Source organism: Triturus cristatus, chromosome 7, assembly GCF_964204655.1.
Source record: "Triturus cristatus chromosome 7, aTriCri1.1, whole genome shotgun sequence".
In the NCBI taxonomy this organism is placed as follows: Eukaryota; Metazoa; Chordata; class Amphibia; order Caudata; family Salamandridae; genus Triturus; species Triturus cristatus.
Genome location: NC_140590.1, coordinates 1,760,492,879 through 1,760,505,275, shown reverse-complemented (window position 1 = coordinate 1,760,505,275; position 12,397 = coordinate 1,760,492,879). Strand labels below are relative to the sequence as shown.

The 12,397-nt window shown below is 46.5% G+C and overlaps 1 protein-coding gene across 5 annotated transcripts in view; it reads right to left on the bottom strand.

Annotated features, from left to right (window-relative positions):
• LOC146813014 (killer cell lectin-like receptor subfamily B member 1B allele A) overlaps positions 1 to 12,397 on the bottom strand; it is a 699,061-nt gene that overhangs the window by 71,390 nt on the left and 615,274 nt on the right. For all 5 annotated transcript variants that reach the window (XM_085620039.1, XM_085620037.1, XM_085620038.1 and 2 more), the window contains exon 6: positions 10,971 to 11,077. In XM_085620039.1, the coding sequence (XP_085476165.1) occupies positions 10,971 to 11,077 (107 nt within the window). The remainder of the gene's footprint in view (positions 1 to 10,970; positions 11,078 to 12,397) is intronic.

Sequence of the window (12,397 nt, the reverse complement as noted above, 5' to 3'; positions counted from 1 at the left end):
ACGGGCCGTACTTCCACGGGTGGGGGTACGGTCCGTACATACCCCTGCCCACGCTCTGCGTGCCTGGGTACGGGCCGTACCCATGCCTTTGGTGTGTGGGTACGGTGCGTCCCACCATTGTTGCGGGCCGTGGGGTCCGCACCGTACACAGGCCTTGGGGGCGTGGCTACGGGTCGTACCACGCGTACCCCTACATGACCCCAGCAATGCTGGTACGAGCTGTACCAAGGCCTTTCTGACGTGGGTACGGGCCGTACCGCTATTGTTGGAGTGACGTAGGGGGACGCGTGGTACGTTCCGTACCCACGCTCTTGCGGCCTGGGTAGGGTACGTACCGGTTCGCGTGACCATCCACTTCCGTTGTGGCGGACGCTTGCGTTGCTGGCCTTGCCCCCACCCCCTGGAAGTGACCAGGCCCTGATGGTCAGGTATGTCCAGGCCATGTGTGATTTGGTACCATGTGTTGGTGTTGTGTGTCCTGCCCCTGCCCCCCCCTTTGCCCCTGGTTGTTGTGCTGACCTTCTGCGGCGTCTGCGTCGGTTCCTGTACGCCAGGTGGACTGCTAGGAGGGCAGGGATGGCACGTAGGTTCGGGTCCATGTCTGTTCGTCGCGTCCAGCTGCTCCTTGCGTGTGTCGTCCTGATTTCCCGGCAGTTTTTGGCAGCCGGTAAATATTTTCCGTGCGGGATGACGTCGGTTCGAATCGTACTTCCTGGTTCGTGAAACGTAGGCTGGATGCGTACCGACGTCACGTCGGCTCCTTTCAGGATCGGAATTGTGTTTAGTTTCTGTTCGGTCGGTGTTTTGTTCGAATCGTACGGAAATGGTGTTTCCGTATGAATCGTACTTGCATTTTCGGATGGATTTCGCACCGGGTACGAGTCGGACGGAGAAAAGGCTCCGTCCGACGGTTCGTACCCGGTTTTTACCGGATCGGAATTGGCACCTAAGTCTGTTTTATTTCACCACACCTTTTTAAAAAAACGGTCCTGAGGAAAGCCAGAACACTCTAAGGCACTGGCTGAAACATGTCGACCATCTGAAGGACGCAAGGGGCAGTAACTCGCCACCCTTACGCGTCCTGTAGCCTTACTTTTAACCGCTGGTGATGGCCCAGTTATTAAAATTTAATTTACCCTCGGGTACTGGGACCACCACCAAGCCGTTTTAAATCACAACTCACCCAACCTCACTGCACTCTCAGCAATATACCAGCTCCGCTGTAATCAGGCGTTGCAGCACACCCGGGACATACTAGGTGTCACTGGGTGGGCCCGATGATGAAGCATGCCACCAACTAGGTTGGTGGGTGAGGGCTTCATGAATACACCAACAAGGTGCCCGTGACAGAACTAATTTGAGTACTGTAACACTTTGGTCAACTTAAGCTAGTCCTCTTTGTTTAATCACAAAGGATAATTAATGCCATTGAGCCAGACATTCGCTGCCTCAGATGAGCTGATAAGAGGATCAGAGTAAAGCTTCCTATAGTGCTCCAAAAAAATTGCAGAAATTTCCTGGGGATGTGAAGTAGATCTGCCAGAAACTGGCTCATTTATTTTTTGATAGTGTTCCTATTGACCCTACGTTTTGCTGACCATGCAAGATATTTACCAATATGTTAATTCTCTTCATACCTTTTTCGGAGGACCGCATCGTGCGCAAGGATTTCTTTGGAAGTGAAAAAATCTTGTAAATTATGTTTAGCGTGATGCAGCTTTATTTTATTCATATTGAACATAGGCAGGGGTTTTATCCCTTGGCGCGCCCTCTTTATAATGAGTCTCTTGTAAAAATATTATGTCGGCTTGAAAGGTCTTGAACCAGGCCAACATAGAACGGCGCTTCAATCTATTATTGAAACCGTTCTCATTACAGGAAATAATCTTTAATGGTCTAGTTGTCATTTAAAAATAAAAATAGAAAGAAATATTATCTCGATCCTTTGTATTCCAATCAAAAATGTGCTACATTTTAATTTTTTCACCGCCCCATGTCCCGTGAGCCCAACTCCTTTCCCCCTACCCCTCGTGAAACCTTCCTCCCCGCTCCCATGGTTCACCACGGTAATGGAGCCTCCCTCGTCTGGGGCTCCCTGAGGTGACCCCCCCAGTGCACCGTATCCCTCCCACCTTCCCCATGTGCCCGCACCCACCTCCCAACATTTGAGTGCTGTGACATGGCATCCAGGAGGTGAGCCAATAGCTGGCAGTCCAAGAACACATAATAGAATTGAAGAAAAGAAAAAGAGAAAGAGACAGCGAGAAGAGAAACCGAGAAAAAAGGAGAAGCAGAAGGAACGTATCCAGTTTCATCTTCATTTGCAATAAGCTTTTGCTTTTACTGACTTTGGAAGTAATGTTAAATCTCCCCCCCCCCCCCCCACCCCCCCTCGAATATTGCAGAGAATGGAGGAGCTCCTGCGCTTTTTGGACTGATTGAAATATATGAACTCTTCCTTTATGGAGCACTTTCAAATTTGATTGTTGAACTAGTCCTGCGGGAGCTCCATCTTGTTGAAAGCAGTTTATCATGCCTCTAAATTCCTTTCTGCGCTTAGCCGAATGGGCAGACATATCTGAAAAAATTTTAAACACAAAATTGTCACTTGTCTGATACCCATTATCACGAATTGCACAGGCTAACATTTTCTCCTTTAATCTGAAGTCTCCGAAGTTTACAATAATCGTTCTCGGGTATTTGGCATTTGGATATTGAACTACCGGAACACGGTGTGCACGTAACATTGTAAGATCCGTCATCTGGGTAGTAGCTTCAGGACATACATATTTAGTGACCAGGTCGGGTAATAACCTTGTCCATTGCTTGCCCTTTCTCAAAACGTAAATTGCATCTTCGAGCACGATTTTCTGCATCGTCTACTTTTAGCTGAAGATTTGCTAGCCCTGTTTGCAATTTAGCTACCTGATCTGACTGCAGGGGGGCAGAGTCTTCAAGATCAGGTATACGTTGTTCCCCTTCCGAGACTCGAGATGTGAGCTGCTGAACATGAGACTGGATTGAGTTCAGTTGTGACTCCGTCCTTTTCTGAGCTTCTTCTTCTTGGGATAATTTCATATTTTTGAGCTCTGTTAAGATCTGGAGAAGAAGGGTTTGTGTGGAATCTTCTGAAGTAGATATGTTCCTGGAGTCTAATGGCGTTGAGTCCAGTCTCTGAGTGATTGAGCTCTGAAGCAAGATCTTTTCTGAAATTGCAGTTGCAGGTTCCATTGCCGTAGTAAAAAGGGACATGTCCAAAAGCTGTGGGCTCCTCACTTCCTGAAGTGTGGGGTTAGTATTAGGTTTAGGTAAAATAAAACTATTTGAAGTAGTCTGTGTCTGAACCTTCGCGTTAGATCCCAAAGAGAGCAGGCAAGCAGCGTGTTGTTTAACAGTTGAGGGGTCCTCTGTTGTTGGTGTTGTCGATGAAGGCGTATCATTACATTGGAGAGCAACTAAGTTAGCTGGGCTGAGGGAAGGCTTATCACTGATGCTTGTATCTCCTAGAGGCATCGTTATTGATTGGGACATTCTTGCTTGATGGACTTCATGGCCCTGGGGGGCATTCATGGGTTGCTGATTATCAAGCTTCTTTTGAAAACCCACACCTCCAAGACCTAATAGGCACTTATTAAATGAATCTTCCACTGAACAGCCTGAAGTCAGAGTCTTTAAAGGAAGGACTCTTACTCTTGCGACGTGTTCTCGTGCCCCTTGAAGAGTTTGCAATCAATCGAGGTTTCACCGTAGTATCACGAGAAATTATTTAATCCTTCAGACTTGTTGCCGTTTCCTTATGAGGCAGATATGAGGGAGATATAGAAAAGATTAAGAGGGGGGCACAAGCTGCACCCAGTCTAACTAGGCCGCTTCCGTGCCTTACCCCCTGAACGGAAAACCTAAAAGCCTCAGAATCCCCTCTTACTTAGCTTATATAGCCTACAGAAAAATGATATTTTGCACACAAAAAAACAAGGAGAATAAAAAAGCTTATCCCAGCTCCCTTTCTATAATTCCGCAAATCTGCAAATGTGTTTCCTCCCAGGCTCTATCAGCGAGCTGTTCCTTATCTCACCTCAAGAGCAACTGCAGCGTCAATCCAAGAAGGGCCCAAGAGCAGCGTCATAAACCTCTTCTAAAGGCTTTCAGGTGGAAAATATTCACAGTCATCGCAGCTCTCCCACTAGTGCTCTCACCGGATTCCCAATCCTGCCGTCTCAGCCTATGCTTCTGCCTTTTAAACACCGCGCTGACTTCCAGCGCGAGGAAGAAGTTCTGTCCAAAAAGGTAATGAAGGTAGCGTGAGATCGCAGGTGCATATAGGGCACCACAGATAGTAATTCCAAACTAAAAGAGAGTCTAGAAACACGCTCAGGTGCTCCAAACAAGAGCCGCCACCTCCGCCTCCTATTGAACTCAAATAACCCGCCAGCGCTTGCCCATGCCCACCTCAGTCACAGAGCATGGCGAGAGCTCCTTTGACTGTCATCAAAACTCAGGAGTGTGTTGCAGGTATCCGGATCTTATTGGTATCCACACATGGGGTGACTCTCCAACCGTCCATCATCCAAGTAGTTCCTTCGGGGTCCTTTGGGAGGGGACCTAGAATCATAAAAATCCAATGCGACTTACCCTGTGTTATCCTTATGGACATCTGACCCGGTGTAACCACTCTGCACCCGGGTGCCTTGGATTCCCTGGCTACTCACCTTGGGTGGTTTCATGCTTCCCTGGGGTCCCCTGCCCTTGGGTATTTCTCCCGTTTTGGTAACCAATTAGCATTCCACTATTTTAGTATATGGTTTGGCCTCCCCTGGAGGCCTGTGAATTTTCCTATGCTACTTACCTGTTTTTGAAGTATTTCTTGTGTGTATTTGATATCTGCGGGTAGGAGATTTACCAAGCTAGTGTCTAGTGTGTGCTAATAAATACAAGGTATTTTTATACTCAACTTGTGTGGTTCTTTCTCAAGACTATGCTTGCTGGCTGACTCTGTGGTGTTTGTACCCACTTTACACCCTCCTGAATAAGCCTGAGCTGCTCTCCACAGCTACCCCTTGGGAGCTTTGGTTATCAGGGACCTAAACACTATCACTAAGGTTTGCCTGGGCTACGTGCATAGTGACTCACCATAGGTGGACACTATACACTGAGCAAGCCCCTACAATGATCGCCTACACTTTTGATCTGATGCAATTTTGACAGAACTGCACTGGGCCCTGCTAGCCAGGTCCCCAGTGCCAGATTTCTTTCCCTAAACTGTACAATTGTTTCCCCAATTGACAATACCTTTAGCACCCCCTGTAACTCCCTAGTAAGTGGTACCCCTGTTACCTAGGGCGAGGAGGTTAAAGAGGGTCCCCAAAGGCTACAGCATGTATTGTGCCACCCTAAGGACCCCCACAGCACCAACATGCATACTGACATTGCAGGCTGCATGCCATGGTGCAGAGAAAGTGAAAATACAACATGGTACACATCTTGTGTGCCATGCTTGGAGACACTGCATGCAGTGTAGGTAAGCCACCCCTACAGCAGGCCTTACATGTGTGGACATATCTGCATGAGCAAATATGCCCCTGTGATGTCTAAGTCAACTCTTAGATGTCACACGAGAAGAGGGAAGCCATTTTAAGTGCATGTGTGCTGAACACTAGTAAAAACGACTTCCCTAGCTACATAATGGCTTCACTGAAATCTATGGTGATTGTTATCAAACACCTTGAATTAATAAACCTACACTGATTTCCCCAGACCTGGGAGAGGCCACCCAGGGCAGGCTGTTTAGGGCAGTGAGACTGGTGCGGCCGCACTGGGCGCTGAACTAGAGGGAGGGCACTGACTGAAAGGGGGCGCTGTGTTTAGCATAACTTAAGATTTAAAAGCACCTGCTGCAGAGTTCCTTGGGCGTCCAGCTTTCAGGCAGCAATAGAAAGAACAGATTCGAATTTTATGTGGATAACTGAGTGGATTAGTAAAGCCAGCCTTTATAAGCACTTTAAAATAAATGAAATGTATGTGAGAGAAGGGCTATGAAGAGATGAGGGATACATTTACCATATGCTAGTGAGGAAGTCAGAGGAGGAGGTCATGGGGTTGGGGCGCAAAAAATGATTGTCGCATAGGGCGCCACCAGCTCTAAAGCCGGCCCTGAGGCCATCCCTTGCCTGCGGCCCTGTGGGCACCTGGACAGGCAGGAAATTAGAGATGCAGGGAGGCGCGATACACTACCAGGCCAGTCATACCCCTAAGGTGAGCTGCTTGATATGCCCCCTTTAGGAAAAGTCAGGCATCTTGGTAATGATAGCATCAGGAACTCTGGGACAGGGCTATGCTACTTACCACAGGACGTTGTCATATAGGGGTAAGTAGCCCATTGGCTACAACCTTTCACTCCCCTTAATGCCCTCAAATGTAGTATTTAGAGGAGGCATGACACCAGGAAAGCAGAGTCTGTTGACCTAAGAAGTAGAAGGACAGCGAAGAATCGCAAAGTGCAAGAACTGAGAAGCAGCAACTGACTTGTCACCAACCCTACCCGCCTGCCTGCTATCCCCAACAATTGTGCTAAAGATGACTTGACCTGCAGCTGCTCTACCTCCAAAAGCCTGGGAGAACTGCCAGCACTTCATGGAGCACCCAGTCTCTCCTGTGGAGGAGCATAGCGACTTCTCTGTACCCAAGAAGAATTCGAGATGAAGCTGGACCGTGCAAAACCTGACACCAGAAAGCACCACAGCCCCTGTGCCCCCCAGCCTGAAATTAAGTGGGCCGACGGTGTCAACAAGGTCCTGAGACCCTCCAGAGTTGAACCCCATCTTCGGTTTGCCCAGACTGGATTCCGAGTTGCCGCTTGCAACCTTTTTGTGCAGGCCCTCTAAACTGTGTCTTCCACCCCATGGACCCTATGCCTAAAAGCACCACTGCACACGAGCCCCACAGCCCAAGGAGAAGTGAACCGATGATGGCCTTAAGTTTCCAAGCATCTCAAGGAGTGAGCCCCCCATGGGGTCAACCGGACTGGCCCCCCCAGTCCCTGCTTGCAATCTCTTTTTCCCAGGACTGCGTCCCATTGAAACCAATGGGGCACCCAACGCTGAAAGCACCTTTGCACCCAAACACCCCAAAGCCCACCAAGCTGACCTGTTGGTGCTACCTTGGACTTTGCACCATACTTACCATAACTCCAGAAGATTGGTCCTGTAAGTAGCTGCTAAGTACCCCTATAGTGTATATGTGTTTTTCGTACAACATCAAGGAGTAGAGAGATCTAGGTGGTGTGCCTTCTGAAGATTGTGTGACTATGAAGGACACCACCCCTCCCTTGACCGATTCTCTGGTATCCCCTGAAGCATAGGGTTAATGACGGAATCAGGCTATTAGAATCCCAGGTAGGACTCACTTGGGTTAACGTATAGGTGTTCTTTCTCACCGTAGCATTTCGAATATCTGTGGACAACTGTGTTTTTTTATCTCGATCCAATAGCCCTTATGAATGCCCAAGACCTAGTAGGCTAGTTATTGAGGGCAGAAACATGTTGGTAATTTTAAGGATGGACTAGAGTAATTATACTCTATGGATCCCATCACTTGATTTGTTTTTAGTGTACCTAGGGTCCTCACTAATAACGGTGATAACTGAGGAACCTGGAGGTATTTTTACAGGTATTACATCATGGCTGAAGAGGGGTGAAACCCCGAAACCGGTCCTAGGATGCTTGTTTCCAGTCCAGGGAGGACCTGGCCTGGCAGTTTGGGTTGGACTGTTCCCATAGGCCACAGGGTCAGGACTGATTTGCATATGGCTGGGTCCAAACTGGAATAGCATGGTGAGCAAAAAACCGATGGATTTAGACCCAGATCTCTGTACTGGGGTGAATGTATGACATTGTTCTGCATTCTGTCCATCAATAGTTCTTTTTGGTATTTTTACATCTAACTGGATCCCGACTTTGTCCTGTAAGTTTTATGTAAGATCTCCCTCCTACCGCCAAGTCTTCGTGGAGGTTGAGTCCGCCCTGCTAGTACCATCTTACCAGGTTGGGGAGAAGATGTTGATGATGAAGCATGACTCTATAATGTGTGTAAGGCATCCTCTTCCATTAAGGATGACCTCCCTGGTTCGAAGGGTCCTACGTGACCTGTAGTAGGTAGCATCCAAACCCTATCCTGGGTTCACGCTCGCCGTTTTTGCTCGTCAACCCACTATTGTTGTGGTTAGTTTAGGAAACATCCACAACAACGAGGCTGAGCCACGAGTTCCGGAAGCCCGCAAGCGTAACCACGCTTGCCAGAACAATGGCTTTGACTTAACCACACACATGCGTGGTTAAGGCAAATGCGCTGTTCGGAATGGGCGGGGGAAAAGGAGTGTAGGAAAGGGGATACGGAAAGGTAAGTGTGGCTGGGACCGGGTCTGGAGGGGTTTGTGGCAGTTTTATGGGGTGTTGGGTGTTCAAGATAGTTTTATGGGATGGTGGGGGTTCAGGGTAGTTTTATGGGGTGATGGGGGTTCGGGGTAGTTTTAGGGGAGGGTGGGGGTTCGGGGTAGTTTTATGGGGGGGTGGGGGATTGAGGTAGTTTTCAGGGGTGGAAGTTCAGGGTGGTTTTTAGAGGTGGGGGTTTCGGATAGTTTTTAGGGATGGGGGAGTTTGCTGTAGTTTAATGGGGTAGTGGGGGTTTGAGGTAGTTTTTAGGGGTGGGGGTTTGGGTAGTTTTAAGGGGTGGGAGTTTGGGGTAGTTTTATGGGGTGGTGGGGGTTTGTTTTCAGGGGTGGGTGGATCAGGGTAGTTTTTAGGGGTGGGGTTTTGGGTAATTTTCAGGGGTGGTGGCATTTTGGTGATGTTTTCAGTGGTGGAGGGGGGCTCGGGGTATTTTTTAGGGGTTGTTTTTAGGGTTCAGGGAGGGGGATGGGGTAGTTTTGAGGGATTAGGGGATGGCAGGGTCGATTTTAGGGCTCAGGGGGAGGGGGAAGCGGGTGGTAACCTTAGCCACACATACCCCTTTACCATGCATACCTCTACCATGAAAAATTGTGGCAAAAGGCATGCATGGTAAAGTAATGCGTGGTTAAGATACGGTCGTTGTACAGACTGCATTGTTAAGGTATACTGGGTTGAGGAACTCGTTGTTCTGACATACAGCCGGTTAGTTTGTATATGTCCTTTGGTTTTGCTTTGTTCGCCATAAGTTGGCAGGGTATGCTCAGACGTGAGTCCCTTGCTCACTTTGCCACTGGATTCAAGCAAGCCTGGCTGAAGACGGCTGAAATGCCAGAAACCGGTCCTAGGAAGCTTGTTTCCGGTCCAGGGAAGACATGGCTTGGCAGTTCGGGCTGGACTGTTCCCATGAGGCACAGGGTCAGACTGATTTGCATATGGCCATGTCTGAACTGGGGTGGCAGAGTGGGCTAAAGAACGGTGATGGATTAAACCCAGATCAGTTGACTGGGGGTGAGTGATTGCAATGTTCAACACTCCGTCCATCATTTCCTTTGGTTTTGCTTTCTCCACAGGATAACATTATCGCATTAGAGACAATACAAGTGTATTTACCTATTTTCTTCAAATCTGCTATTCTAAAAAGTACTTACCCAATAATGAAGTTCTTGGTGTAAAAAATTATAAAAAAAGTATGTTTTGTTTTTCTATATTGTGGTGGATCTCCTTATTGAGTGTGAAAAAGAGCACCTTGGGATTGTTGAGGTAAGCCCTATCCACTCATAAGAGATAGCTGGACTCTGTACACAATATACCTCTATTTGGTATATCATACGAGCCTGCTTTTTACCCCTCCCAAGAGTACTCATAGTAAATTACTGAGTGGGAGACCGCCCTGCTATACCTGTGTACTTGGGATGGGAGGAGACTCAATGCACGAGAAAGCTTACTTTTGTCCCGTAATGCTAAAATCTGATGTAAGGATTTTAGTTTGTGATACACATAAAGCTACAATTTACACTAAAATATACATAACCAATTATATATTATAAACAAATTGTAAGCCACTGTGGACAGATTTATTACAACACAAAGGTATGCTCCTTTGAATCCCAATGTGAGTTTGGGTTGGTACACTTAAAGTATTTAACGTGTCCTCGATATCTGTCGGTATACCTGTGAATATTTATGTGGAAGTTCTCCGTGTTGTTTTAATGTGGCTCTAGCGGCAGTTTTTAAATGCATCTAGGGAGCAGTAATATTTTAAAGACAGATGCCTCGGATGCTGTTTGTGGTATTTATATTATAATAGTGCTGTTGTAGATATATAATTATATATGGGATAAAGTACTCCCAGGTGGACATAGATGTTAGCAATGAGTTATGCGATCTAAAGAAGCACGAACCAAGAGTCCAAGTACCTTCATAGGATCAAAGAATTCAGAGATGGAATGGTGTCTACTTTTAATGAGGAGTTGGGTGGGTCTTAAGCTGTACTATAAGTGAATTCTGACAGTGCTTCCTGGCCTGCAATGGCGGTCAGAGCGGTGTAAAACCTCTTTGCTTGAAGACCCCATTGATTCTTACCTGTTGAGGCACACCAGCTGCCTTGGGGTTTGTAAAGGTGTTGACAGGTGAGCAGGTGTCAGTGCGCGTTGCTGGATCCAGCATCACTGTCATGTAGGCAATCACCTCTGTCATTGGGAGGGGCAATGAGTGTGTCAAAGATGCTCTTTTTTTGTTCCACAGCAGTCACTAGGTTTTATGGGGCCTCTCTCATTCCACGAGTGAGATCGAATGGGGAGAAGGGGTATCCTAAAAGCCTAAGGCAGTGATAGTTAAGAGTGCAAGGTGCAGTACTAGCACCAGTCTTTGTAATAAAAAGTACTCATAGCAGCATGCATGAATGCTGGTGTCTGTTGTTGCTTTTGTGTATTCTGCACACTATGAAAACATTTAAGATGTACAACTTGTACAATAGTGTGCATTAGACTCCCATAATAATGTTAAAAATGCAACTGGTAAACGTACACATGTTCATTCAGAGTAGATCCGTTTATCCAGGTCCAACCTCTTCTTGCGGGTGTGATGAAAAGTCCAATCCAAGCCTGGTTGGTCAATCCAGATGTCAGATAATCCTGGATACAATAAACACAAATATAAGTTAGGTACAAGCCGCACAGTCACCATTCTCTCCTCATGGACATACCTACGACAATGCAGCCGGATTTATGGAAATTAGTGAATACATTCAAAATGGAAATAGATGCTGTTGCGCCGAGATCTTACAGTGTGTAACCCCCAGCCCCAGGTGCATCCTTCATAAATCGTTGTGATATAAGAGAGGGGATGAAGATCTCTTCCTCCAAGCAAAGAATAGACAGATATGTCCATGTATGCTGAAGAACTTGTAAACACAGTTTTGGGCTTTCCTTTTTCAGATCATTGTTATGAGCTGTATTAGTCCAACCAAGACTACAACTCCAAAAATACAGAGTACAAACATGGTATATCATTAATAAATACATCTGGAAGTCCTAGCTGCACAAGGCAATTACATAAATTGTATGTGCATTAATTGTTCCAACTGTAATTTTCTACAATACAAATCCATTTTGTGAGTACTATAGTGACATGATGACTTTCTATTTAGCTTTTTTCAAAGACAAAAATGTGCTTTGACATTTTTGAAATAAGTAGACCAATCATTCTAATGCACTGATGCTTCTGGGCTATGCTCTCCTTAAAATCTTTTTGATGTTTTCCTGCTTTATGTTTCCAGATAATCTCTTCCCTGCAGTTATTTTTTGTAACTGAACAAAACGGATGGAAGAGAGCTTTTTTCTGAAATATATGACTTGGTATCATGCACCGTCTAGTACAATGATATCGTTAAGACAGAACTTGTATCAACATTTCATTTGCAAAAAGCGCTTGGAAATTGCACACTGACTTTTGCAAAGTAAATTAGATTTTGCAAACCGACTTTTGTATTAAAAGGTTTTACTTTGCAATATAAGGATTCGGAATGTGTCACAATTGACCTATCTCATTAACATGCAATATGTACTTTGCAAACTGAGACTCACTCCGATTGGAGGCTCTCACAGGAACTGCACCCTGCTCAGTTCATCAGGCTGGTTTTCTTAACCAAAACTGAGTTTTTAGGTCTCGCCTAGGAATGCAGCACGAATGTGCTGCCATTGCTTTGCGAGGCATGCAGTATACAATGTAGTGTGGAAGCTTCGTGGAAGCTCCGCCCACTCCCTGCCCATTGGCTTTTGTCTTAAATGCTGCCTTCCAATTGGTTTGAGGCTTGTTAGTCTCTCCTCAGTCATCATTTGTATCTTTCCACGGCTACTGGCCCCTTTACTCCTAACACAATTTTCTTTTAGGTCTCGCCTAGCAATGCAGCACGAACGCGTTGCCATCGCTTTGCGAGGCATGCAGTATACACT